The 25003-nt window shown below is 40.4% G+C and overlaps 1 protein-coding gene across 1 annotated transcript in view; it reads right to left on the bottom strand.

Annotated features, from left to right (window-relative positions):
• Nucleotides 1-25003, bottom strand: part of LOC118772320 (NACHT, LRR and PYD domains-containing protein 12-like) — a 104136-nt gene that overhangs the window by 31200 nt on the left and 47933 nt on the right. Inside the window, exon 10 of the mRNA XM_036520591.1 lies at nucleotides 3319-3492. Within this exon, the coding sequence (XP_036376484.1) occupies nucleotides 3319-3492 (174 nt within the window). The remainder of the gene's footprint in view (nucleotides 1-3318; nucleotides 3493-25003) is intronic.

Raw genomic sequence — 25003 nt, 5'->3', positions numbered from 1 at the left:
GATTTCCTCACATGGAGCAGTTTGGTCACCACTATAAAACCAGCTGTGTTTCTGTGCCACTGCTGGCAGCTAGAGATTTGGTAATGCAGACACTTATGTTCCTTTCTGAAAGTGTAGATGCTGATGTTGTCACCACAATGCTGACAGTAGCAATGATAACACAGTTGCGACAATACTCACAACAACACACACCCTCTCATGAACCATTTCTTTATTTCTGCATAAAATGATTCACTGATAAAGATCATAAGCATTTGTGCTTACCTCAAAGCCTGTATATCACACGCTGGTCTCCTCAGTCCAGCACAGAGCAGCTTCACTGCTGATTCTCCCAGCTTATTGTTGCTGAAGTCCAGCTCTCTCAGCTGGGAATTGGCTGACTGGTGGAGAGCTGAGGCCACGAGATCACAGGACTTGTCATCGAAATGACACTCATCCATTCTGCAAAGGGAAAAGAGGCTCTTCGTACAACAGCACAAGCTCTCTGAATAAGAAAGAGCCCCAATGCAGGCATTGAACACACACTTCCTGCACCGACACACCAGATGTATTCAGTTCAATAGGGAACATTCACACTCATCAAACCGCACTGTGAGAGTAACAGCTTGAGCAGTAATCAATCCTTACTTTAAAGTCTACACCTAATTCAGTTCTTCGAGCTTCATACCTGTTATTGTTCTGGTCCTTCAAAGAGAGACCTGGCAAAGCCAACTATGACTGGGGACAGCATTCAGTTTAAATTTTAAAACCAATATGATCATAACACATAAGAAATGATCATCACCATCACTGTTACTAATGTAATCATTTTTTTCACGCATTTCACAATACATACTTTACTATCAGAAACGTGTGTTCTATCTCCTGGAACACATACTGTCACTATCAGATGCTACAAAAGGAGTTATTTGTTACAAAACCTATGAAATAAAACTACTAACTGTCTGACCTACGTATATCAGCCTACTAGACTAGTTTGCGTACCCATTATTAGTTTAGTGATATGTTAGAAGACACTGAACTCTAAGGCTCTTTATATTCCAAGGCAGACTGCATCTAAGACTTTACAGTTACAATCAATTTAATTTTGATTTTCACTGTGTAACTGAAGATAGATACCATTCTTACTGTGACTATGAAACTAAAGGTTCTCCAGACAAGGATTTAAAATTGTTTGCTTAAAGACTGTCTCTCTTCAACAAAATGAAATCCTATTATGATCATCACAAGTTTTAGAGGGAAAGGACTGGATTCATACTTTGATATCCTTTACTTGCGTCTCATGGCCTGCAACAACACTTGAAACACTCTCTCACATTACAGTAAACTCTTGTTAAGAGTGTTTTTACATTGTCCTCAACATGGTTTTCCAGGCCAGGAAATTATTCCTTTCAAATTCAACTCTCATTCATTCTCCTTGTGGGGAGATCCATTGCTATAAATGATGGAAATATGATGGTTGTACACTACACAAAAAATTAGTTTTACATTTTAATTTTCATTTTACTGTGCTATTCTACGAGAATCCAATTTTTTTCCTTTTTTTTAAATAATCATTTTGTATGAATCTTTTGTTAAAAGAGCTGACAGACTGAAAGAATGCCAACGTCAACCACATCAGCAAAGAAGAAATATGCTGCCGATGTTCTTTATAATCCTGTCCAAATAAAAACGAGAGGATGTAAACCATAATTAATGACAGGATTCTAACCTCAGAGTGGATAATTTGCTCAGTCCAGCACAGAGCAGCTCCACTCCTGAACTTCCCATCTGACAGAAGCTCAGATCCAGAGTCTGTAGTTTACAGTTTGGACTCATCAGTGCAGCACTCAGCAGCTTTATTCCTGATTCTCCCAGGTTATTGTAGCTGAGATCCAGAGTCTGTAGTTTACAGTTTGGACTCATCAGTGCAGCACTCAGCAGCTTCCCTCCTGATTCTCCCAGCTTATTCTTGCTGAGGTCCAGCTCTCTCAGGGGTGAGGTGGCTGACTGGAGAGCTGAGGCCACAATTTCAAAGGACTTCTCTGTAAGGTTACAGTTACTGAGTCTGAAAAGACAGAAAGCATCAAAAAACACTAATGATCAAATAATCACTACAACAAAAGCATTTCTACTTAAAACTGTATCTGAGAAAAAAAGTAACCTGGAGATCCAGTTCATCTGTGTGTTTTTTCGTGTGTGAGACTGTGTGTGTGTGTGTGTGTGTGTGTGTGTGATTGTCTATGTCTGTGTGTAGATGTCATGTATAGATGTACACAAATAGACTGCACTCCACATTGGTGTAAACACAAGATATAGCACAACAGTTAATAAATCAATAACAAACACAGAGGTACTTTGAGTTTATAGCAATTCAGATGAATATCAGAAATCACTCTCATGTAACAGTCGTAGGCTTCAATAAATTTCTGCTCATTTTGAAGGAAACTATTACATCATCACCCAGTTGACTGGCTGAGTTTAACGATTCAGAATTTGTTCTTACAGGGGATTTAATTTGACACAAGAAACTTGTTAATGTTCCCACAAGACCTAATCGTAAATTTATGAATAAATGACCATTACTAGGTCAGATATTAACTAATGGACCATATAAATTCTTTGCAACTGGTGTTTTGACAGCAGTAAACACTGTGACATAGATTGTGTTTAGACATGTGTTAGACAAAATAGAACCCCCAAAACAAAGCATTCAACTTGAAATAAAATTTTAACACCATGGTTGACAAGGATTAGACAAGCATTTATACCCAGATACTACCTATCGGTTTATGGAAGCCTGTAATTTATGTTAAAGCAGTATTTCATGCCAAGGTCAAGTCTAGAGAAGCCTGAATCTCCCAGCTTATTGTAGCTGAGGTCCAGCTCTATCAGGGATGAACTGACTAACTAGAGCTGAGTTCACACTTTCACAGGACTTCTCTTTAAGATTACAGCCACTGAGTCTGGAGAGAAGAGAAAATAATCATTTTACAATGGAAAATTTCTTTTGGATTAATTCCTTTGATAAATATTCACAAAGTAGTAGTTCATTTAACAACTTGCAGGCTCTTGCTGATGATTTGTGAACTGAACCTAATGTGGAAACTGAATCGTGTATGAAAGGCAGCATGTTACTGAGGGAACCAGTCACCCAGTGCACATGACAGTGATATGATGATTTCATTTCAGCAGCCATAGCACCCAGAAGCCATGAACCAGCAAGTACACATAACAAGAGGAATACGTGTTCATTTTTTGTATGTGAAATATAGTCATTCAGAGAGATACACACGATATAAAAGACACATTTCAAACATTTTAGACAGCATCACTCACCTTAAAGACTGTAGTTTACAGTTTGCACTCATCAGTAAAGCACGGAGCTGGTTCATTCCTGAATCTCCCAGCTTATTGTAGCTGAGGTCCAGCTCTCTCAGGGAGGAGGTGACTGACTGTAGAGCTGAGATCACACTTTCACAGGACTTCTCATTAAGGTTACAGCTGCTGAGTCTGTAGAGAAGAGAAAACAGACTTCAATTCAGTAATTCAACTTTACAAATGAATGTTTATTTGGAACCAAGTCCTTTCACACAACAGTAAAACAGCTAATACAACTGTAGTTGTTGCATATTTTATAATCAGAATAAATGAGACGATTTAAACCCATGGTGTAGAGGGGTATCATCTTGTTACATTTCCTCTAGCACTGGTCTGTTATAAATGCAGTCATTTTTAATGTTTCTGCAATTTTCAGTGAGTGATAAACATTGATCTGTCTGGGTTTTATGAGCTTTCTAGGCCAAAGCTGTTATAATCGTCACTCACAAAGTTCAGAAGAGCCACATGAGACCCAAGAGCCATTGGAGGTTGGTGACCCCTAATATATACTAACCAACATCTTCAGAGCAGATCAAGAAATGTGCTGGAGGAGTGCTATGGCAAAATAAATTCAGTCAAACATGATTACAGTCACTACTGGATTGGCTACAAACTGATTTCAATCATACACAGAGTTTTATCCAGGACCAGCATCAAGGATCACTGCTGTAGGAGACACCTTCTTCCAGACGAGAAGTTAACCTCAGGTCCTGAGTCACTGTGGAAGGACAAAGGTCCCACCACACCTCTTGTAAACAGCAGGAGTGATTCTGACTCTCAGACTGGATATTTAATCATCCCCAGACTGACTGGCTGAATAAATCCCTCCCTGTGCATCCCAGCAGGTGAGAGGAAGTGTGGGAGATTCTGGTATAAAACGGCTGTTGTGCTTTACTCGGGTGGTATTACACACTGGTGATGGTTCAGGTGGGTTACACCTCTCTGCCCACTGCTAAGTACTTTCACTTCCTTAAAAAGGATTTTAATGAGTGCAAAACAAATCTAATGTAATCCAAGCTTTTGTGAAGTGAAAGTGAAGACCGATTAATTAAACCCACGCACACCCTCAGATAGAGACTCTTGACCCACAAAAAATAAGCTAAGATAGGAAAATTCCTCTCACTAGATTTAGTGTAATAATGTTTGTGCAACACCAACATTCACACTCACAGCAGGCTCGTAAGACGTTTCTCTAACCATTTTGTGTTCAGAGTTAATTAGTGAAAGTATACAATGCAGGAAATCACATCACACATATGATTGTTGTTCCAGACTACCATCCATCTCAGTACCCAGCATGCTCTGGCACTTCTACTTTTAACTGCTTCAGCCCAGCTGCTGTATGAACTCTCTGTGGCATCCCTGAATGTAGATCCAGACATAGTTACCCCTTTCTGTGAATCCGTCATCAGCGCTGCACTGCTACAGTATGTTCACAGGATATTCCAAATGACTGCAACACAACTGCATCACTGCCTTTTTATTTTCACCCACAGCTGAGATTTCCTCACACGGAGCAACGGGGCCACCACTCCAACCAGTCTCTGTGCCACTGCTGGCAGCTAGAGATTTGGTAATGCAGACACTTATGTTCCTTTCTGAAAGTGTAGATGCTGATGTTGTCACCACAATGCTGACAGTAGCAATGATAACACAGTTGCGACAATACTCACAACAACACACACCCTCTCATGAACCATTTCTTTATTTCTGCATAAAATGATTCACTGATAAAGATCATAAGCATTTGTGCTTACCTCAAAGCCTGTATATCACACGCTGGTCTCCTCAGTCCAGCACAGAGCAGCTTCACTGCTGATTCTCCCAGCTTATTGTTGCTGAAGTCCAGCTCTCTCAGCTGGGAATTGGCTGACTGGTGGAGAGCTGAGGCCACGAGATCACAGGACTTGTCATCGAAATGACACTCATCCATTCTGCAAAGGGAAAAGAGGCTCTTCGTACAACAGCACAAGCTCTCTGAATAAGAAAGAGCCCCAATGCAGGCACTGAACACACACTTCCTGCACTGACACACCAGATATATTCAGTTCAATGGGGAACATTCACACTCATCAAACCGCACTGTGAGAGTAACAGCTTGAGCAGTAATCAATCCTTACTTTAAAGTCTACACCTAATTCAGTTCATCGAGCTTCATACCTGTTATTGTTCTGGTCCTTCAAAGAGAGACCTGGCAAAGCCAACTATGACTGGGGACAGCATTCAGTTTAAATTTTAAAACCAATATGATCATAACACATAAGAAATGATCATCACCATCACTGTTACTAATGTAATCATTTTTTTCATGCATTTCACAATACATACTTTACTACCAGAAACTTGAGTTCCATATCCTGGAACACATACTGTCACTATCAGATGCTACGAAAGGAGTTATTTGTTACGAAACCTATGAAATAAAACTACTAACTGTCTGACCTACGTATATCAGCCTACTAGATTAGTTTGTGTACCTTTTATTAGTTTCGTGATATTCTAGAAGACACTGAACTCTAGGGCTCTTTATATTCCAAGGCAGACTGCATCTAAGACTTTACAGTTATGATCAACTTCAGTTTGATTTTAACTGTGTAGCTGAAGACGGTTACCATTCTTAATGTGACTATGAAACTAAAGGTTCTCCAGAGAAGTGTTTAAAATTGTTTGCTTAAAGACTGTCTCTCTTCAACAAAATGAAATCCTATTATGATCATCACAAGTTTTAGAGGGAAAAGACTGGATTCATACTTTGATATCCTTTACTTGCGTCTCATGGCCTGCAACAACACTTGAAACACTCTCTCACATTACAGTAAACTCTTGTTAAGAGTGTTTTTACATTGTCCTCAACATGGTTTTCCAGGCCAGGAAATTATTCCTTTCAAATTCAACTCTCATTCATTCTCCTTGTGGGGAGATCCATTGCTATAAATGATGGAAATATGATGGTTGTACACCACACAAAAAATTAGCTTTACATTTTAATTTTCATTTTACTGTGCTATTCTATGAGAATCCAATTTTTTTCCTTTTTTTTAAAATAATCATTGTGTATGAATCTTTTGTTAAAAGAGCTGACAGACTGAAAGAATGCCAACGTCAACCACATCAGCAAAGAAGAAATATGCTGCCGATGTTCTTTATAATCCTGTCCAAATAAAAACGACAGGATGTAAACCATAATTAATGACAGGATTCTAACCTCAGAGTGGATAATTTGCTCAGTCCAGCACAGAGCAGCTCCACTCCTGAACTTCCCATCTGACAGAAGCTCACATCCAGAGTCTGTAGTTTACAGTTTGGACTCATCAGTGCAGCACTCAGCAGCTTCCCTCCTGATTCTCCCAGGTCATTCTTGCTGAGGTCCAGCTCTGTCAGGGGTGAGGTGGCTGACTGGAGAGCTGAGGCCACAGTTTCAAAGGACGTCTCTGTAAGATCACAGTCTCTGAGTCTGAAAAGAGAAAAGCACAAAAAAGTATTAATAATCAAATATTCACTTCAACAAAAGCATTTCTACTTCAAACTGTGTCAGAGAGAAATGTAACCAGCTGATCCTGTACATCTGCATTGGAAGACACTGAAAATATTTTATCGATTAAACATTTTTTATTAAAGTACTTTGACAGTCTGTTTGTGTGTGTATGTGTACATGTGTGTATTGTGTCTTTTCATATTTGTGTGTCTGTCCATTGGTGTGTGTGTGTGTGTGTGTGACTGTGTGTGAATCCATCATCAGCGCTGCACTGCTACACGATGTTCACAGGATATTCCAAATGACTGCAACACAACTGCATCGCTGCCTTTTTATTTTCACCCACAGCTGAGATTTCCTCACATGGAGCATTTGGGTCACCATTCAACCCAGCTATGGTAGGGAGATTTGGTAATGCAGATACTCATGTTCCTTTATGAGAGTGTAGATGCTGATGTTGTCACCACAATGCTGACAGTAGCAATGATAGCACAGTTGTGCCAAAAATCACAACAACACACACCCTCTCATGAACTATTTCTTTATTCCTGCATAAAATGACAACCTGATAAAGATAAGCATAAGCATTAGTTCTTACCTCAAGGCCTGTATATTACACACTGGACTCCTCAGTCCAGCACAGAGCAGCTTTATTGCTGATTCTCCCAGCTTATTGCTGCTGAGGTCCAGCTCTCTCAGCTGGGAGTTGGCTGACTGGTGGAGAGCTGAGGCCACGAGATCACAGGACTCATCATTGAAATGACACTGATCCATTCTACAAAGGGAGAAGAGGCTCATCTTAGAAAAGTTCAAGTTCTCTGAATGAGAACGCACTTCATGCATTGAGACTCTACAGTATAAAGGGGAACATTCATACTCATCAAACTGCACTGTGAGAGTAATGACTTGAGCAGTGATCCTCCAAAGAGAGACCTGGCATAGCCAAGCATGACTGGGGACAACTTTCAGTTTAAAGTTACATATAACATTCCACCTTCTTAGACAGTGTCAAATTGCACTGGAGGAAATTCACCATATACCAAAAATAACAATATTAACACCCCATATAATGAATGATCATAACTATACCTGTTACTACTAGAATGATAATTTACATGCATTTTACAATACTTACTTTACTGCTAGACAACTTTCGTTCTATCTGGTGTTACGCACACTGTTTCTATGAAGTACTCAGAGAGGAATCCTTTCTTAAGAACACTGTATAAAATAAAACTGTACTGGCTGTCTGACTTGCACATAGTAGTTTACTATATTAGTTCAAAGACCTACATTAGTTTAGTGTTATTCTACAAGATATTCTCAAGCTTTTTATATTCCAAGGCAGACTGCATCTTAGATCTTACAGATATAATCAGGGTTATTTTGATTTGCACTGTGTAGCTGCAGGTGGTTGTCATTGTTATTGTAACCATAAAACTAAAGATGCTCCAAAAACGGGTTTTAAAATGTCAGCTGAAAGACCTTATCTCTTTAACAAAATGTATTCATTTATTATTTACTGTTTCTTTATTATTACCCATCATATCTTTCAGAGCAAAATGACTGAACTCATACTTTGTTAGCTTGTTCAGTTACTTGCATCTGACTGCCTCCATCAACACTTCAGACTTTCTCACATATTACAGTGGACTCCAGCGAAGAGTAAATGTGTTCACACTGTCCTTCACATGCTTATCCAGGCCAAGAAACTATTCCTTTCAAATCCAGCTCCCATAACTGTATAGACCCTGTTCATTCTTCTTGTGGACATTAATGTTTATAATGGAAATATCACGTTGTGCACTACAGTAAAATATACAGTTTTACATTTTAATGTGCTATTTGACAGAACTCCATGGATTTTATCATTTGATGAAATATTCAGTTTGTGTGAATTTAATGACACAAGAGTTGACAGACTGAGACAATTCCAATGTCAAATAAGTAAGCAAAGAAGAAATATGCTAATGTCTGTAAATGTTTACTTCCATGTCCAAATAAAAATGAGAGGATTTAAACCATAATTAGTTACAGGATTCTAACCTCAGACTGGGTACTTTACTAAGCCCAGTACAGAGCAGCTCCACTCCTGAACTTCCCATCTGACAGAAGCTCACATCCAGAGTCTGTAGTTTACAGTTTGGACTCATCAGTGCAGCACTCAGCAGCTTCCCTCCTGATTCTCCCAGGTCATTCTTGCTGAGGTCCAGCTCTCTCAGGGGTGAGGCTCCCGACTGGAGAGCTGAGGCCACAATTTCAAAGGACTTCTCTGTAATGTTACAGTTACTGAGTCTGAAAAAACAAGATAAAATGGCATTCATGACCAAATATTCAATACAACAACAGCATGTCTACTGCAAAATGCGTCTGAGAGAAAGGTAATCACATGATCCTGTTAATTTTCATCAAAAGCTTCTATTATTTTAATCAAAGCACATTATCATCATTTTATTTGTTATCTCCTATTGAACTTCCTGATTTTACGTCAATCGAGCCTTATAGCAGTGATCATCCCAGCACTGATTGTGGTGCCGTGTCTGTGGAAGTGTTGGTCCTCCTCCCAGGACTAAATCCTCCATCACTGCTACTGCGTCTGCCTGCAGTGCTGCTGCTTTGAGACTCTCTGCTACTCCGGAGGTTCCTGATAACCCAGCCACCTGCTGCTGCTGCTTCCATCCCCACAACCCAGAGTTCCTGTTCCAGTGAGATCGCCACCACGCTCTCACAACCTTGAATCGGACTGTCCGTGTGGTGAGAGACTCTCAAATCTACTGCTCAACTCTCGCTCCTAAAAATGTATGGCTTGAGTATAACTAACAAGAGTTTTCAAACAGTCTATTAAAACATCAAAACATAAAACATGTGAGCAGAACTTGGAATCCAAAAGTCATTCTAAACAACCAAGGGAACAACTGAAGAAATGAAAATGGCTTGAGAGTGAGAGCTGCACCTATGAAATATATATATTTTACTGTAAATGAGATGCAGAGACAAAAAACAGACAGTCGTCAATCTGAAGAAACACGACTGGCACAGATTGAACAAACTAACAGATGCATAAAGAACAAGGAGGAACAAGGTATGGAAACCAACAGATAATGCGAAACCTCACAAAGCAGCTGAAGGAAAGCAGTTTCACACAGTTTATGGAAGCCTGTAATTTATTTAACAGCAGTATTTCCTGCCTTTGTTGATTTGAAGCATTGCATGGTCATTAACATTTCCAGATTAATTTTATAGAAGCTATCAGTAGCTATCAGAAGCTATTCTGCTATAGTTATATTTGAAGTAACCTGTTGGTTAACTAATTCCACTGCAGTTTCAAATCACATCATAACATGTATTCAATTAACAATGCAAAATCCAAAGGGAAATATTAAAAGCTTGCACATTCCTTCCTGGAGAGTGTAATATGCTGGGAATGCTCTTTTTCTCTCTTTCTTTTGAACACCATTGCAGCTCAAAGGGTTGACTGATTCTGCCATAAACTGCAGCTCACTCACTGCACTCAGTCCTCTACCTCTGACTGTGTATTTGCACAGGCTAAAAACATGCAGCAGCCAAACACCTGTGCATGTGTTTCATTTGTAGAATGTAACCTGCAGGTCAGCTGACTGAAAGTGTCTCAGCTCATAGCACTATGATTATTGCACATCAGACTGGAAGTGTGCGTTTCTTTTTATTTCACAAAACACTAATGCAGACCTGAGACTGATTCACTTGCTTTTCTTTGAATCAAAATTGATCAACATATCAATATGTTGTTTGTTTTTATCATCAAGAGACAATGATGGTTTCAATACTCTTAACCATTATGGATTTACTCTTGAGCTGTACAGCATTGTACATATTTAACATACTGTATTCACAAGAAGACTCACTAATGTAGATTCTTCATTACCTCAAACTATGTACATCACACACTGGACTCCTCAGTCCAGCACAGAGCAGCTTCACCGCTGATTCTCCCAGCTTATTGTTGCTGAAGTCCAGCTCTCTCAGTTGGGAGTTGGCTGACTGGTGGAGAGCTGAGGCCACGAGATCACAGGACTGGTCACTGAAACGACAATGATCAGTTCTACAAGGGTAAAGAGGCTCTTACAACAAGACACTTTTCTCTGAATGAGAAAAGGTTCCAATCAAGACATTGAACACACACTTCCAGCACTGAGACTCTGAATATACTCAGTACAAAGGAGAAAATTAATACTCTTCCAACTGCACAGAGAGAACAATGTGATGGTTTTTCAGGAATCCCTTTAGTTGAGGGATGGGGGTTGAAGGACTGACAGAGTCTCTGGTAGACTGAGCTGTCAGCGCTGCCTCTATATCATGGCACAGTAACTCTCTGCTTTGCAGTTCCTGCTGTGATCTGGTGGTGACAGCCTCAGGTCTGCCCTCATGGCTGTGCTGGTCCTCTGCCTCCCATCCCTTAGTTATGCTGCCATAGCCTTAATCTGTCAGGGCTTCCTATTGCATGCAGGCTTCTCTTCTCTCCTCTCTCTCTCTCGCTCTCTCATCTTATTGATCCTCACTCCTTTCATGTACATTTCTCTATTAACAGCTTCTCTCCTCCCTCCTTCCCTCTCTGGAGAATCTCCTGGAGCTTCAGATACAAGGAACGATGGAGCAGCCCACCCCGGCTCCCCTGGGCCAGCTCCACATGCCTCACCTGCTCTCCTGTCTGACTGGGCCCAGCAACCTGGCCCAGCCAGCCAGTAGTCCCACCAACCTGACCATCCCCTCCTCCTCAGACTCTTCCCTGCCCACCACTCCCCTAATTCAACTGCCCAATGCCAACCAGAGGGGTTCCCTCTTGAGTTGAGTTCTGCTCAAGGTTTCTTCCTATTAGCAAAGGAGTTCCTAGATACTGTTGCTGTACCCTTGCTATTGAGGGTTCAGGGGTGGGATCTCTGTAAATCTGCTTTGTGACAAAATCCCCTTGAAAAAAGTACTACACAATTGAATTATATTAAATTGATTTGAACTAAACTATAATCCTTACATTAAAGCCTGGACCTAATTCAGCCCTTGGAGCTTTGTATCTGATGCTTGTCTGTTCCTCCAAGGAGTGAACTGACTCACCATGAACAGAAACAGCCTTCAATTTGAAATTACACTCAGTGCTTCAACTTTCCCATACTGTGTTTGAATAAACTTTTCATATATCCTCAAAATAAAATGACATAACACATTATAATAATTGTGTTCATTGTCACCATCACTGTTATTAACAAAATCTCACCATTATTCACTTGAAAATACATACTATTTTATATTCCTCTTTTAATGTGTCAATGTTTGATAACTGCAGCTCAGTCAACCTTTACTGATCTTGTCATGTTGCTGAAATAAGTAGACAGTCTTCCACTATGCAGTGAAGCAGTCATTAACACCATCTAAATTTAGCCCTTGGTTTTTTCTCTGCATCTTTACCCTCTGCAGTCAGGGGTATTCGTCCTCAAGAAACAAACATTTCTTTCTCTCTCACTAAATAATGCTTTCAGTTACTTTACAGGTACATCTTCATGATTATCAGACAGCATAACTCACCTCAAAGTCTGGATTTTACACTTTGGACTCATCAGTAAAGCACAGAGCTGCTCCACTCCTGAATCTCCCAGGTTATTATTCCTCAGGTCCAGCTCTCTCAGGGATGAGATGACTGACTGTAGAGCTGAGATCACACTTTCACAGGACTTCTCATTAAGGTAACAGCCATTGAGTCTGTAGAGAAGAGAAAATATACCTCAGTGCATTCATTCAATTCTACAAATGAATGTTTGTTTGAAACTAAGCCTGGAACACAAGGTTTAAACAGTTAATACAATCGTAGCTGCTGAATATTTTATAATAAGGATAACTGAGCAGATTTAAACCAAATTGTGTGAATAGGTATCATTTTGTTATATTTCTTCTTGCTGTAGGTCTTTTATAATCGCATGCATTTTTAATGCTTCTGCAATTTGCAGTGAGTGACAGACATTATTCTGTGCTGGTGTTTATTGTTGTATTTGCCCATTGGCATGTTTAATAAACGAGATCGACACCACTGTCACTGTGTGCTTATTTATTCCGCTGTTAACTCATGTACATCTGAATCTCGGGACTTTTCTACATCACCCTACTACGGTGTCCCATAGTGCACATACTGTGCTGGCTAGCACATAAGGATGTTACATTTATGAGGTGTCTGGCCCAAAGCTTTTCTCATCTTCACACAGGAAGCTCAGAAGATCCACATGAGGCCGTAGAGCCACACATTGGTGACCCCCTAATATACAGTGCTCTCCACAGCAGATAATGTTATTTGCTGGAGGAGGAGTGCTAATGCAAAGGAAACCAGACACACAGATTACAGTCTCTACTGGATTACCTACAAACTGAAATCAATCACACGCAGAATCAACATTAAGGATCACTGTTGTAAGAGACACCTTCCTCCAGGTGAGATGTTAAACCCAGGTCTTGCCTCACTGTAGAAGGTTAAACATCCCACAGCACTTTTGGTAAAGAGTAGAAGTGATTCTGACTCAGTCTGGCTATTTAATGATCCCCAGTTTAACTGGCTGAATAAATCTCTCCCTCTGCACCCCAGTGGGTGAGAGGAAGAGTGGGAGATTCTGCCACAAAATGGCTGCTGTGCTTCACTCAGGTGGTACTACACATTGGTGATAGTTTAGGTTTGTTTGAGTGGGTCGCAGCTAAAGGGCACCTTCTACAACACACCTGGCCATTCCAAAATTGGAGAAAATTTGGGGAAATCATTGGCCAATCCAACATTATATAAAAAGGATTCCTTAACTGGTGCTGCCCCTGCTTAGCCATTTTTATATTTAACTCATACCTATGACCCATCTTCAAACCCTATGTTCCCACAACATCGCTGCACTCTGCATCCACACAGCAACTGGCTGTCCCGACCCGATGGGATCGCTCTTCTCAGACACGATCCCTGTCTGTACTGGTCCCTAAGAGGTGGAATGAACTCCCCACGGGGGTTAGGACGGTGAAATCACTGGCCATCTTCCAACGCACACTAAAGACCCACCTCTTCAGACTTCTGTCCCCACCCCTAACACCTGCTACTTTTTCCACTTGATGTTAATTTTATGTGTAGTATTATGATGTATTACGAATTTGTGTTGTAGGACTGGTTGTATCATACTATACCTGACTTGTTATCAAACTGCACAAGTTATCTTGTGGTAGGGCTTGAATATGGCTATGCTCACACTCACTGGTCTGAGAATGTTGTTAGCCTGGTCTGGCACTGTTGCTTGTTTGAATTGAAGGGATACACTTATATTCCATTGTAACTGAAGTCGCTCTGGATAAGAGCATCTGGTAAATGCATGTAATGTAATGTAACTTCTTCAGCCCAGCTGCTGTATGAACTCTGTGGCATCCCTGAATGTAGATACAGACACAGTTACCCCTTTCTGCGAATCCATCATCACTGCTGCACTGCTACACAATGTGTGCAGGATATTCCAAACGACTGCAACACAACTGCATCACTGCCTTTTTATTTTCACCCACAACTGAGATTTCCTCACATGGAGCAATTTGGTCACCACTATAAAACCAGCTGTGTTTCTGCACCATTGCTAACAGCTGGAGATTTGGTAATGCAGACACTCATGTTCCTTTATGAAAGTGTAGATGCTGATGTTGTCACCACAATGCTGACAGTAGCAAAGATAACACAGTTTCGGCAATATTCACAACACACACCCTCTCACGTACTATTTCTTTATTCCTGCATAAAATGACAACCTGATAAAGATAAGCATAAGCATTAGTTCTTACCTCAAAGCCTGTATATTACACACTGGACTCCTCAGTCCAGCACAGAGCAGCTTTATTGCTGATTCTCCCAGCTTATTGCTGCTGAGGTCCAGCTCTCTCAGCTGGGAGTTGGCTGACTGGTGGAGAGCTGAGGCCACGAGATCACAGGACTCATCATTGAAATGACACTGATCCATTCTACAAAGGGAGAAGAGGCTCATCTTAGAAAAGTTCAAGTTCTCTGAATGAGAACGCACTTCATGCATTGAGACTCTACAGTAAAAAGGGGAACATTCATACTCATCAAACTGCACTGTGAGAGTAATGACTTGAGCAGTGATCCTCCAAAGAGAGACCTGGCATAGCCAAGCATGACTGGGGACAACTTTCAGTTTAAAGTTACATATAACATTCCACCTTCTTAGACAGTGTCAAATTGCACTGGAGGAAATTCACCATATACCAAAAATAACAATATTAACACCCCATATAATGAATGATCATAACTATACCTGTTACTACAAGAATGATAATTTACATGCATTTTACAATACTTACTTTACTGCTAGACAACTTTCGTTCTATCTGGTGTTACGCACACTGTTTCTATGAAGTACTCAGAGAGGAATCCTTTCTTAAGAACACTGTATAATATAAAACTGTACTGGCTGTCTGACTTGCACATAGTAGTTTACTATATTAGTTCAAAGACCTACATTAGTTTAGTGTTATTCTACAAGATATTCTCGAGCTTTTTATATTCCAAGGCAGACTGCATCTTAGATCTTACAGATATAATCAGGGTTATTTTGATTTGCACTGTGTAGCTGCAGGTGGTTGTCATTGTTATTGTAACCATAAAACTAAAGATGCTCCAAAAAGGGGTTTTAAAATGTCAGCTGAAAGACCTTATCTCTTTAACAAAATGTATTCATTTATTATTTACTGTTTCTTTATTATTACCCATCATATCTTTCAGAGCAAAATGACTGAACTCATACTTTGTTAGCTTGTTCAGTTACTTGCATCTGACTGCCTCCATCAACACTTCAGACTTTCTCACATATTACAGTGGACTCCAGCGAAGAGTAAATGTGTTCACACTGTCCTTCACATGCTTATCCAGGCCAAGAAACTATTCCTCTCAAATCCAGCTCCCATAACTGTATAGACCCTGTTCATTCTTCTTGTGGACATTAATGTTTATAATGGAAATATCACATTGTGCACTACAGTAAAATATACAGTTTTACATTTTAATGTGCTATTTGACAGAACTCCATGGATTTTATCATTTGATGAAATATTCAGTTTGTGTGAATTTAATGACACAAGAGTTGACAGACTGAGACAATTCCAATGTCAAATAAGTAAGCAAAGAAGAAATATGCTAATGTCTGTAAATGTTTACTTCCATGTCCAAATAAAAATGAGAGGATGTCAACCATAATTAGTTACAGGATTCGCACCTCAGACTGGGTACTGTACTAAGCCCAGTACAGAGCAGCTCCACTCCTGAACTTCCCATCTGACAGAAGCTCACATCCAGAGTCTGCAGTTTACAGTTTGGACTCATCAGTGCAGCACTCAGCAGCTTCCCTCCTGATTCTCCCAGGTCATTCTTGCTGAGGTCCAGCTCTCTCAGGGGTGAGGCTCCCGACTGGAGAGCTGAGGCCACAATTTCAAAGGACTTCTCTGTAATGTTACAGTTACTGAGTCTGAAAAAACAAGATAAAATGGCATTTATGACCAAATATTCAATACAACAATAGCATGTCTACTTCAAAATGCGTCTGAGAGAAAAGTAATCACATGATCCTGTTAATTTTCATGAAAAGCTTCTATTATTTTAATCAAAGTACATTAGCATCATTTTATTTGTTATCTCCTATTGAACTTCCTGATTTTATGTCAATCGAGCCTTATAGCAGTGATCATCCCAGCACTGATTGTGGTGCCGTGTCTGTGGAAGTGTTGGTCCTCCTCCCAGGACTAAATCCTCCATCACTGCTACTGCGTCTGCCTGCAGTGCTGCTGCTTTGAGACTCTCTGCTACTCCTCAGGTTCCTGATAACCCAGCCACCTGCTGCTGCTTCCATCCCCAAAACCCAGGGTTCCCATCAGCGAGATTGCCACCACGCTCCAACAACCTTGAATCGGCCTGTCCATGTGGTGAGAGACTCTCAAATCTACTGCTCAACTCTAACTCCTAAAAATGTATGGCTTGAGTATAACTAACAAGAGTTTTCAAACAGTCTATTAAAACAACGAAACATAAAACATGTGAGCAGAACTTGGAATCCAAAAGTCATTCTAAACAACCAAGGGAACAACTGAAGAAATGAAAATGGCTTGAGAGTGAGAGCTGCACCTATGAAAAAATATATTTTACTGTAAATGAGATGCAGAGACAAAAAACAGACAGTCGTTAATCTGAAGAAACACGACTGGCACAGATTGAACAAACTAACAGATGCATAAAGAACAAGGAGGAACAAGGTATGGAAACCAACAGATAATGCGAAACCTCACAAAGCAGCTGAAGGAAAGCAGTTTCACACAGTTTATAGAAGCCTGTAATTTATTTAACAGCAGTATTTCCTGCCTTTGTTGATTTGAAGCATTGCATTGCGTCACTAAAATTTCCAGATTAATTTTATAGAAGCTATCAGTAGCTATCAGAAGCTATTCTGCTATAGTTGTATTTGAAGTAACCTGTTGGTTAACTAATTCCACTGCAGTTTCAAATCACATCATAACATGTATTCAATTAACAATGCAAAATCCAAAGGGAAATATTAAAAGCTTGCACATTCCTTCCTGGAGAGTGTAATATGCTGGGAATGCTCTTTTTCTCTCTTTCTTTTGAACACCATTGCAGCTCAAAGGGTTGACTGATTCTGCCATAAACTGCAGCTCACTCACTGCACTCAGTCCTCTACCTCTGACTGTGTATTTGCACAGGCTAAAAACATGCAGCAGCCAAACACCTGTGCATGTGTTTCATTTGTAGAATGTAACCTGCAGGTCAGCTGACTGAAAGTGTCTCAGCTCATAGCACTATGATTATTGCACATCAGACTGGAAGTGTGCGTTTCTTTTTATTTCACAAAACACTAATGCAGACCTGAGACTGATTCACTTGCTTTTCTTTGAATCAAAATTGATCAACATATCAATATGTTGTTTGTTTTTATCATCAAGAGACAATGATGGTTTCAATACTCTTAACCATTATGGATTTACTCTTGAGCTGTACAGCATTGTACATATTTAACATACTGTATTCACAAGAAGACTCACTAATGTAGATTCTTCATTACCTCAAACTATGTACATCACACACTGGACTCCTCAGTCCAGCACAGAGCAGCTTCACCGCTGATTCTCCCAGCTTATTGTTGCTGAAGTCCAGCTCTCTCAGTTGGGAGTTGGCTGACTGGTGGAGAGCTGAGGCCACGAGATCACAGGACTGGTCACTGAAACGACAATGATCAGTTCTACAAGGGTAAAGAGGCTCTTACAACAAGACACTTTTCTCTGAATGAGAAAAGGTTCCAATCAAGACATTGAACACACACTTCCAGCACTGAGACTCTGAATATACTCAGTACAAAGGAGAAAATTAATACTCTTCCAACTGCACAGAGAGAACAATGTGATGGTTTTTCAGGAATCCCTTTAGTTGAGGGATGGGGGTTGAAGGACTGACAGAGTCTCTGGTAGACTGAGCTGTCAGCGCTGCCTCTATATCATGGCACAGTAACTCTCTGCTTTGCAGTTCCTGCTGTGATCTGGTGGTGACAGCCTCAGGTCTGCCCTCATGGCTGTGCTGGCCCTCTGCCTCCCATCCCTTAGTTATGCTGCCATAGCCTTATTCTGTCAGGGTTTCCTATTGCATGCAGGCTACTCTTACCTCCTCTCTCTCTCTCGCTCTCTCATCTTATTGATCCTTACTCCTTTCATGTACATTTCTCTATTAACAGCTTCTCTCCTCCCTCCTTCCCTCTCTGGAGAATCTCCTGGAGCTTCAGATACAAGGAACGATGGAGCAGCCCACCCCGGCTCCCCTGGGCCAGCTCCACATGCCTCACCTGCTCTCCTGTCTGACTGGGCCCAGCAACCTGGCCCAGCCAGCCAGTAGTCCCACCAACCTGACCATCCCCTCCTCCTCAGACTCTTCCCTGCCCACCACTCCCCTAATTCAACTGCCCAATGCCAACCAGAGGGGTTCCCTCTTGAGTTGAGTTCTGCTCAAGGTTTCTTCCTATTAGCAAAGGAGTTCCTAGATACTGTTGCTGTACCCTTGCTATTGAGGGTTCAGGGGTGGGATCTCTGTAAATCTGCTTTGTGACAAAATCCCCTTGAAAAAAGTACTACACAACTGAATTATATTAAATTGATTTGAACTAAACTATAATCCTTACATTAAAGCCTGGACCTAATTCAGCCTTTGGAGCTTTGTATCTGATGCTTGTCTGTTCCTCCAAGGAGTGAACTGACTCACCATGAACAGAAACAGCCTTCAATTTGAAATTACACTCAGTGCTTCAACTTTCCCATACTGTGTTTGAATAAACTTTTCATATATCCTCAAAATAAAATGACATAACACATTATAATAATTGTGTTCATTGTCACCATCACTGTTATTAACAAAATCTCACCATTATTCACTTGAAAATACATACTATTTTATATTCCTCTTTTAATGTGTCAATGTTTGATAACTGCAGCTCAGTCAACCTTTACTGATCTTGTCATGTTGCTGAAATAAGTAGACAGTCTTCCACTATGCAGTGAAGCAGTCATTAACACCATCTAAATTTAGCCCTTGGTTTTTTCTCTGCATCTTTACCCTCTGCAGTCAGGGGTATTCGTCCTCAAGAAACAAACATTTCTTTCTCTCTCACTAAATAATACTTTCAGTTACTTTACAGTTACATCTTAAGGATTATCAGACAGCATAACTCACCTCAAAGTCTGGATTTTACACTTTGGACTCATCAGTAAAGCACAGAGCTGCTCCACTCCTGAATCTCCCAGGTTATTATTCCTCAGGTCCAGCTCTCTCAGGGATGAGATGACTGACTGTAGAGCTGAGATCACACTTTCACAGGACTTCTCATTAAGGTTACAGCCATTGAGTCTGTAGAGAAGAGAAAATATACCTCAGTGCATTCATTCAATTCTACAAATGAATGTTTGTTTGAAACTAAGCCTGGAACACAAGGTTTAAACAGTTAATACAATCGTAGCTGCTGAATATTTTATAATAAGGATAACTGAGCAGATTTAAACCAAATTGTGTGAATAGGTATCATTTTGTTATATTTCTTCTTGCTGTAGGTCTTTTATAATCGCATGCATTTTTAATGCTTCTGCAATTTGCAGTGAGTGACAGACATTATTCTGTGCTGGTGTTTATTGTTGTATTTGCCCATTGGCATGTTTAATAAACGAGATCGACACCACTGTCACTGTGTGCTTATTTATTCCGCTGTTAACTCATGTACATCTGAATCTCGGGACTTTTCTACATCACCCTACTACGGTGTCCCATAGTGCACATACTGTGCTGGCTAGCACATAAGGATGTTACATTTATGAGGTGTCTGGCCCAAAGCTTTTCTCATCTTCACACAGGAAGCTCAGAAGATCCACATGAGGCCGTAGAGCCACACATTGGTGACCCCCTAATATACAGTGCTCTCCACAGCAGATAATGTTATTTGCTGGAGGAGGAGTGCTAATGCAAAGGAAACCAGACACACAGATTACAGTCTCTACTGGATTACCTACAAACTGAAATCAATCACACGCAGAATCAACATTAAGGATCACTGTTGTAAGAGACACCTTCCTCCAGGTGAGATGTTAAACCCAGGTCTTGCCTCACTGTAGAAGGTTAAACATCCCACAGCACTTTTGGTAAAGAGTAGAAGTGATTCTGACTCAGTCTGGCTATTTAATGATCCCCAGTTTAACTGGCTGAATAAATCTCTCCCTCTGCACCCCAGTGGGTGAGAGGAAGAGTGGGAGATTCTGCCACAAAATGGCTGCTGTGCTTCACTCAGGTGGTACTACACATTGGTGATAGTTTAGGTTTGTTTGAGTGGGTCGCAGCTAAAGGGCACCTTCTACAACACACCTGGCCATTCCAAAATTGGAGAAAATTTGGGGAAATCATTGGCCAATCCAACATTATATAAAAAGGATTCTTTAACTGGTGCTGCCCCTGCTTAGCCATTTTTATATTTAACTCATACCTATGACCCATCTTCAAACCCTATGTTCCCACAACATCGCTGCACTCTGCATCCACACAGCAACTGGCTGTCCCGACCCGATGGGATTGCTCTTCTCAGACACGATCCCTGTCTGTACTGGTCCCTCAGAGGTGGAATGAACTCCCCACGGGGGTTAGGACGGCGAAATCACTGGCCATCTTCCAACGCACACTAAAGACCCACCTCTTCAGACTGCATCTCGGCTACACTTCTGTCCCCACCCCTAACACCTGCTACTTTTTCCAGTTGATGTTAATTTTATGTGTAGTATTATGATGTATTATGAATTTGTGTTGTGGGACTGGTTGTATCATACTATACCTGGATTTTTATCAGACTGCACAAGTTATCTTGTGGTAGGGCTTGAATACGGCTATGCTCACACTCACTGGTCTGAGAATGTTATTAGCCTGGTCTGGCACTGTTGCTTGTTTGAATTGAAGGGATACACTTATATTCCATTGTAACTGAAGTCGCTCTGGATAAGAGCATCTGGTAAATGCATGCAATGTAATGTAACTTCTTCAGCCCAGCTGCTGTATGAACTCTGTGGCATCCCTGAATGTAGATACAGACACAGTTACCCCTTTCTGTGAATCCATCATCACTGCTGCACTGTTACACAATGTGTGCAGGATAAACCAAATGACTGCAACACAGCTGCATCGCTGCCTTTTTATTTTCACCCACAACTGAGATTTCCTCACATGGAGCAATTTGGTCACCACTATAAAACCAGCTGTGTTTCTGTGTCATTGCTAACAGATAGAGATTTGGTAATACAGACACTTATGTTCCTTTATGAAAGTGTAGATGCTGAAGTTGTCACCACAATGCTGACAGTAGCAAAGATAACACAGTTTCGGCAATATTCACAACACACACCCTCTCACGTACTATTTCTTTATTCCTGCATAAAATGACAACCTGATAAAGATAAGCATAAGCATTAGTTCTTACCTCAAAGCCTGTATATTACACACTGGACTCCTCAGTCCAGCACAGAGCAGCTTTATTGCTGATTCTCCCAGCTTATTGCTGCTGAGGTCCAGCTCTCTCAGCTGGGAGTTGGCTGACTGGTGGAGAGCTGAGGCCACGAGATCACAGGACTCATCATTGAAATGACACTGATCCATTCTACAAAGGGAGAAGAGGCTCATCTTAGAAAAGTTCAAGTTCTCTGAATGAGAACGCACTTCATGCATTGAGACTCTACAGTAAAAAGGGGAACATTCATACTCATCAAACTGCACTGTGAGAGTAATGACTTGAGCAGTGATCCTCCAAAGAGAGACCTGGCATAGCCAAGCATGACTGGGGACAACTTTCAGTTTAAAGTTACATATAACATTCCACCTTCTTAGACAGTGTCAAATTGCACTGGAGGAAATTCACCATATACCAAAAATAACAATATTAACACCCCATATAATGAATGATCATAACTATACCTGTTACTACAAGAATGATAATTTACATGCATTTTACAATACTTACTTTACTGCTAGACAACTTTCGTTCTATCTGGTGTTACGCACACTGTTTCTATGAAGTACTCAGAGAGGAATCCTTTCTTAAGAACACTGTATAATATAAAACTGTACTGGCTGTCTGACTTGCACATAGTAGTTTACTATATTAGTTCAAAGACCTACATTAGTTTAGTGTTATTCTACAAGACATTCTCAAGCTTTTTATATTCCAAGGCAGACTGCATCTTAGATCTTACAGATATAATCAGGGTTATTTTGATTTGCACTGTGTAGCTGCAGGTGGTTGTCATTGTTATTGTAACCATAAAACTAAAGATGCTCCAAAAAGGGGTTTTAAAATGTCAGCTGAAAGACCTTATCTCTTTAACAAAATGTATTCATTTATTATTTACTGTTTCTTTATTATTACCCATCATATCTTTCAGAGCAAAATGACTGAACTCATACTTTGTTAGCTTGTTCAGTTACTTGCATCTGACTGCCTCCATCAACACTTCAGACTTTCTCACATATTACAGTGGACTCCAGCGAAGAGTAAATGTGTTCACACTGTCCTTCACATGCTTATCCAGGCCAAGAAACTATTCCTCTCAAATCCAGCTCCCATAACTGTATAGACCCTGTTCATTCTTCTTGTGGACATTAATGTTTATAATGGAAATATCACGTTGTGCACTACAGTAAAATATACAGTTTTACATTTTAATGTGCTATTTGACAGAACTCCATGGATTTTATCATTTGATGAAATATTCAGTTTGTATGAATTTAATGATACAAGAGTTGACAGACTAAGAGAATTCCAATGTCAAATAAGTAAGCAAAGAAGAAATATGCTAATGTCTGTAAATGTTTACTTCCATGTCCAAATAAAAATGAGAGGATTTAAACCATAATTAGTTACAGGATTCTAACCTCAGACTGGGTACTTTACTAAGCCCAGTACAGAGCAGCTCCACTCCTGAACTTCCCATCTGACAGAAGCTCACATCCAGAGTCTGTAGTTTACAGTTTGGACTCATCAGTGCAGCACTCAGCAGCTTCCCTCCTGATTCTCCCAGGTCATTCTTGCTGAGGTCCAGCTCTCTCAGGGGTGAGGTTCCCGACTGGAGAGTTGAGGCCACAATTTCAAAGGACTTCTCTGTAATGTTACAGTTACTGAGTCTGAAAAAACAAGATAAAATGGCATTCATGACCAAATATTCAATACAACAATAGCATGTCTACTTCAAAATGCGTCTGAAAGAAAAGTAATCACATGATCCTGTTAATTTTCATGAAAAGCTTCTATTATTTTAATCAAAGTACATTAGCATCATTTTATTTGTTATCTCCTATTGAACTTCCTGATTTTATGTCAATCGAGCCTTATAGCAGTGATCATCCCAGCACTGATTGTGGTGCCGTGTCTGTGGAAGTGTTGGTCCTCCTCCCAGGACTAAATCCTCCATCACTGCTACTGCGTCTGCCTGCAGTGCTGCTGCTTTGAGACTCTCTGCTACTCCTCAGGTTCCTGATAACCCAGCCACCTGCTGCTGCTTCCATCCCCAAAACCCAGGGTTCCCATCAGCGAGATTGCCACCACGCTCCAACAACCTTGAATCGGCCTGTCCATGTGGTGAGAGACTCTCAAATCTACTGCTCAACTCTAACTCCTAAAAATGTATGGCTTGAGTATAACTAACAAGAGTTTTTAAACAGTCTATTAAAACATCAAAACATAAAACATGTGAGCAGAACTTGGAATCCAAAAGTCATTCTGAACAACCAAAGGAACATCTGAAGAAATGAAAATGGCTTGAGAGTGAGAGCTGCACCTATGAAAAAATATATTTTACTGTAAATGAGATGCAGAGACAAAAAACAGACAGTCGTCAATCTGAAGAAACACAACTAGCACAGATTGAACAAACTAACAGATGCATAAAGAACAAGGAGGAAGAAGGTATGGAGACCAACAGATAATGCGAAACCTCACAAAGCAGCTGAAGGAAAGCAGTTTCACACAGTTTATGGAAGCCTGTAATTTATTTAACAGCAGTATTTCCTGCCTTTGTTGATTTGAAGCATTGCATTGCGTCACTAAAATTTCCAGATTAATTTTATAGAAGCTATCAGTAGCTATCAGAAGCTATTCTGCTATAGTTGTATTTGAAGTAACCTGTTGGTTAACTAATTCCACTGCAGTTTCAAATCACATCATAACATGTATACAATTAACAATGCACAAACCAAGGGGAAATATTAAAAGCTTGCACATTCCTTCCTGGAGTGTGTAATATGCTGGGAATGCTCTTTTTCTCTCTTTCTTTTGAACACCATTGCAGCTCAAAGGGTTGACTGATTCTGCCATAAACTGCAGCTCACTCACTGCACTCAGTCCTCTACCTCTGACTGTGTATTTGCACAGGCTAAAAACATGCAGCAGCCAAACACCTGTGCATGTGTTTCATTTGTAGAACGTAACCTGCAGGTCAGCTGACTGAAATTGTTTCAGCTCATAGCACTATGATTATTGCACATCAGACTGGAAGTGTTTGTTTCTTTTTATTTCACAAAACACACATGTGTACCTGAGACTGATTCACATG

This window comes from Megalops cyprinoides, unplaced genomic scaffold (assembly GCF_013368585.1).
Source record: "Megalops cyprinoides isolate fMegCyp1 unplaced genomic scaffold, fMegCyp1.pri scaffold_28_arrow_ctg1, whole genome shotgun sequence".
Lineage (NCBI taxonomy): Eukaryota > Metazoa > Chordata > Actinopteri > Elopiformes > Megalopidae > Megalops > Megalops cyprinoides.
The sequence above is the reverse complement of the archived record's forward strand: the minus strand, read 5'-3'. Positions and strand labels throughout refer to the sequence as shown.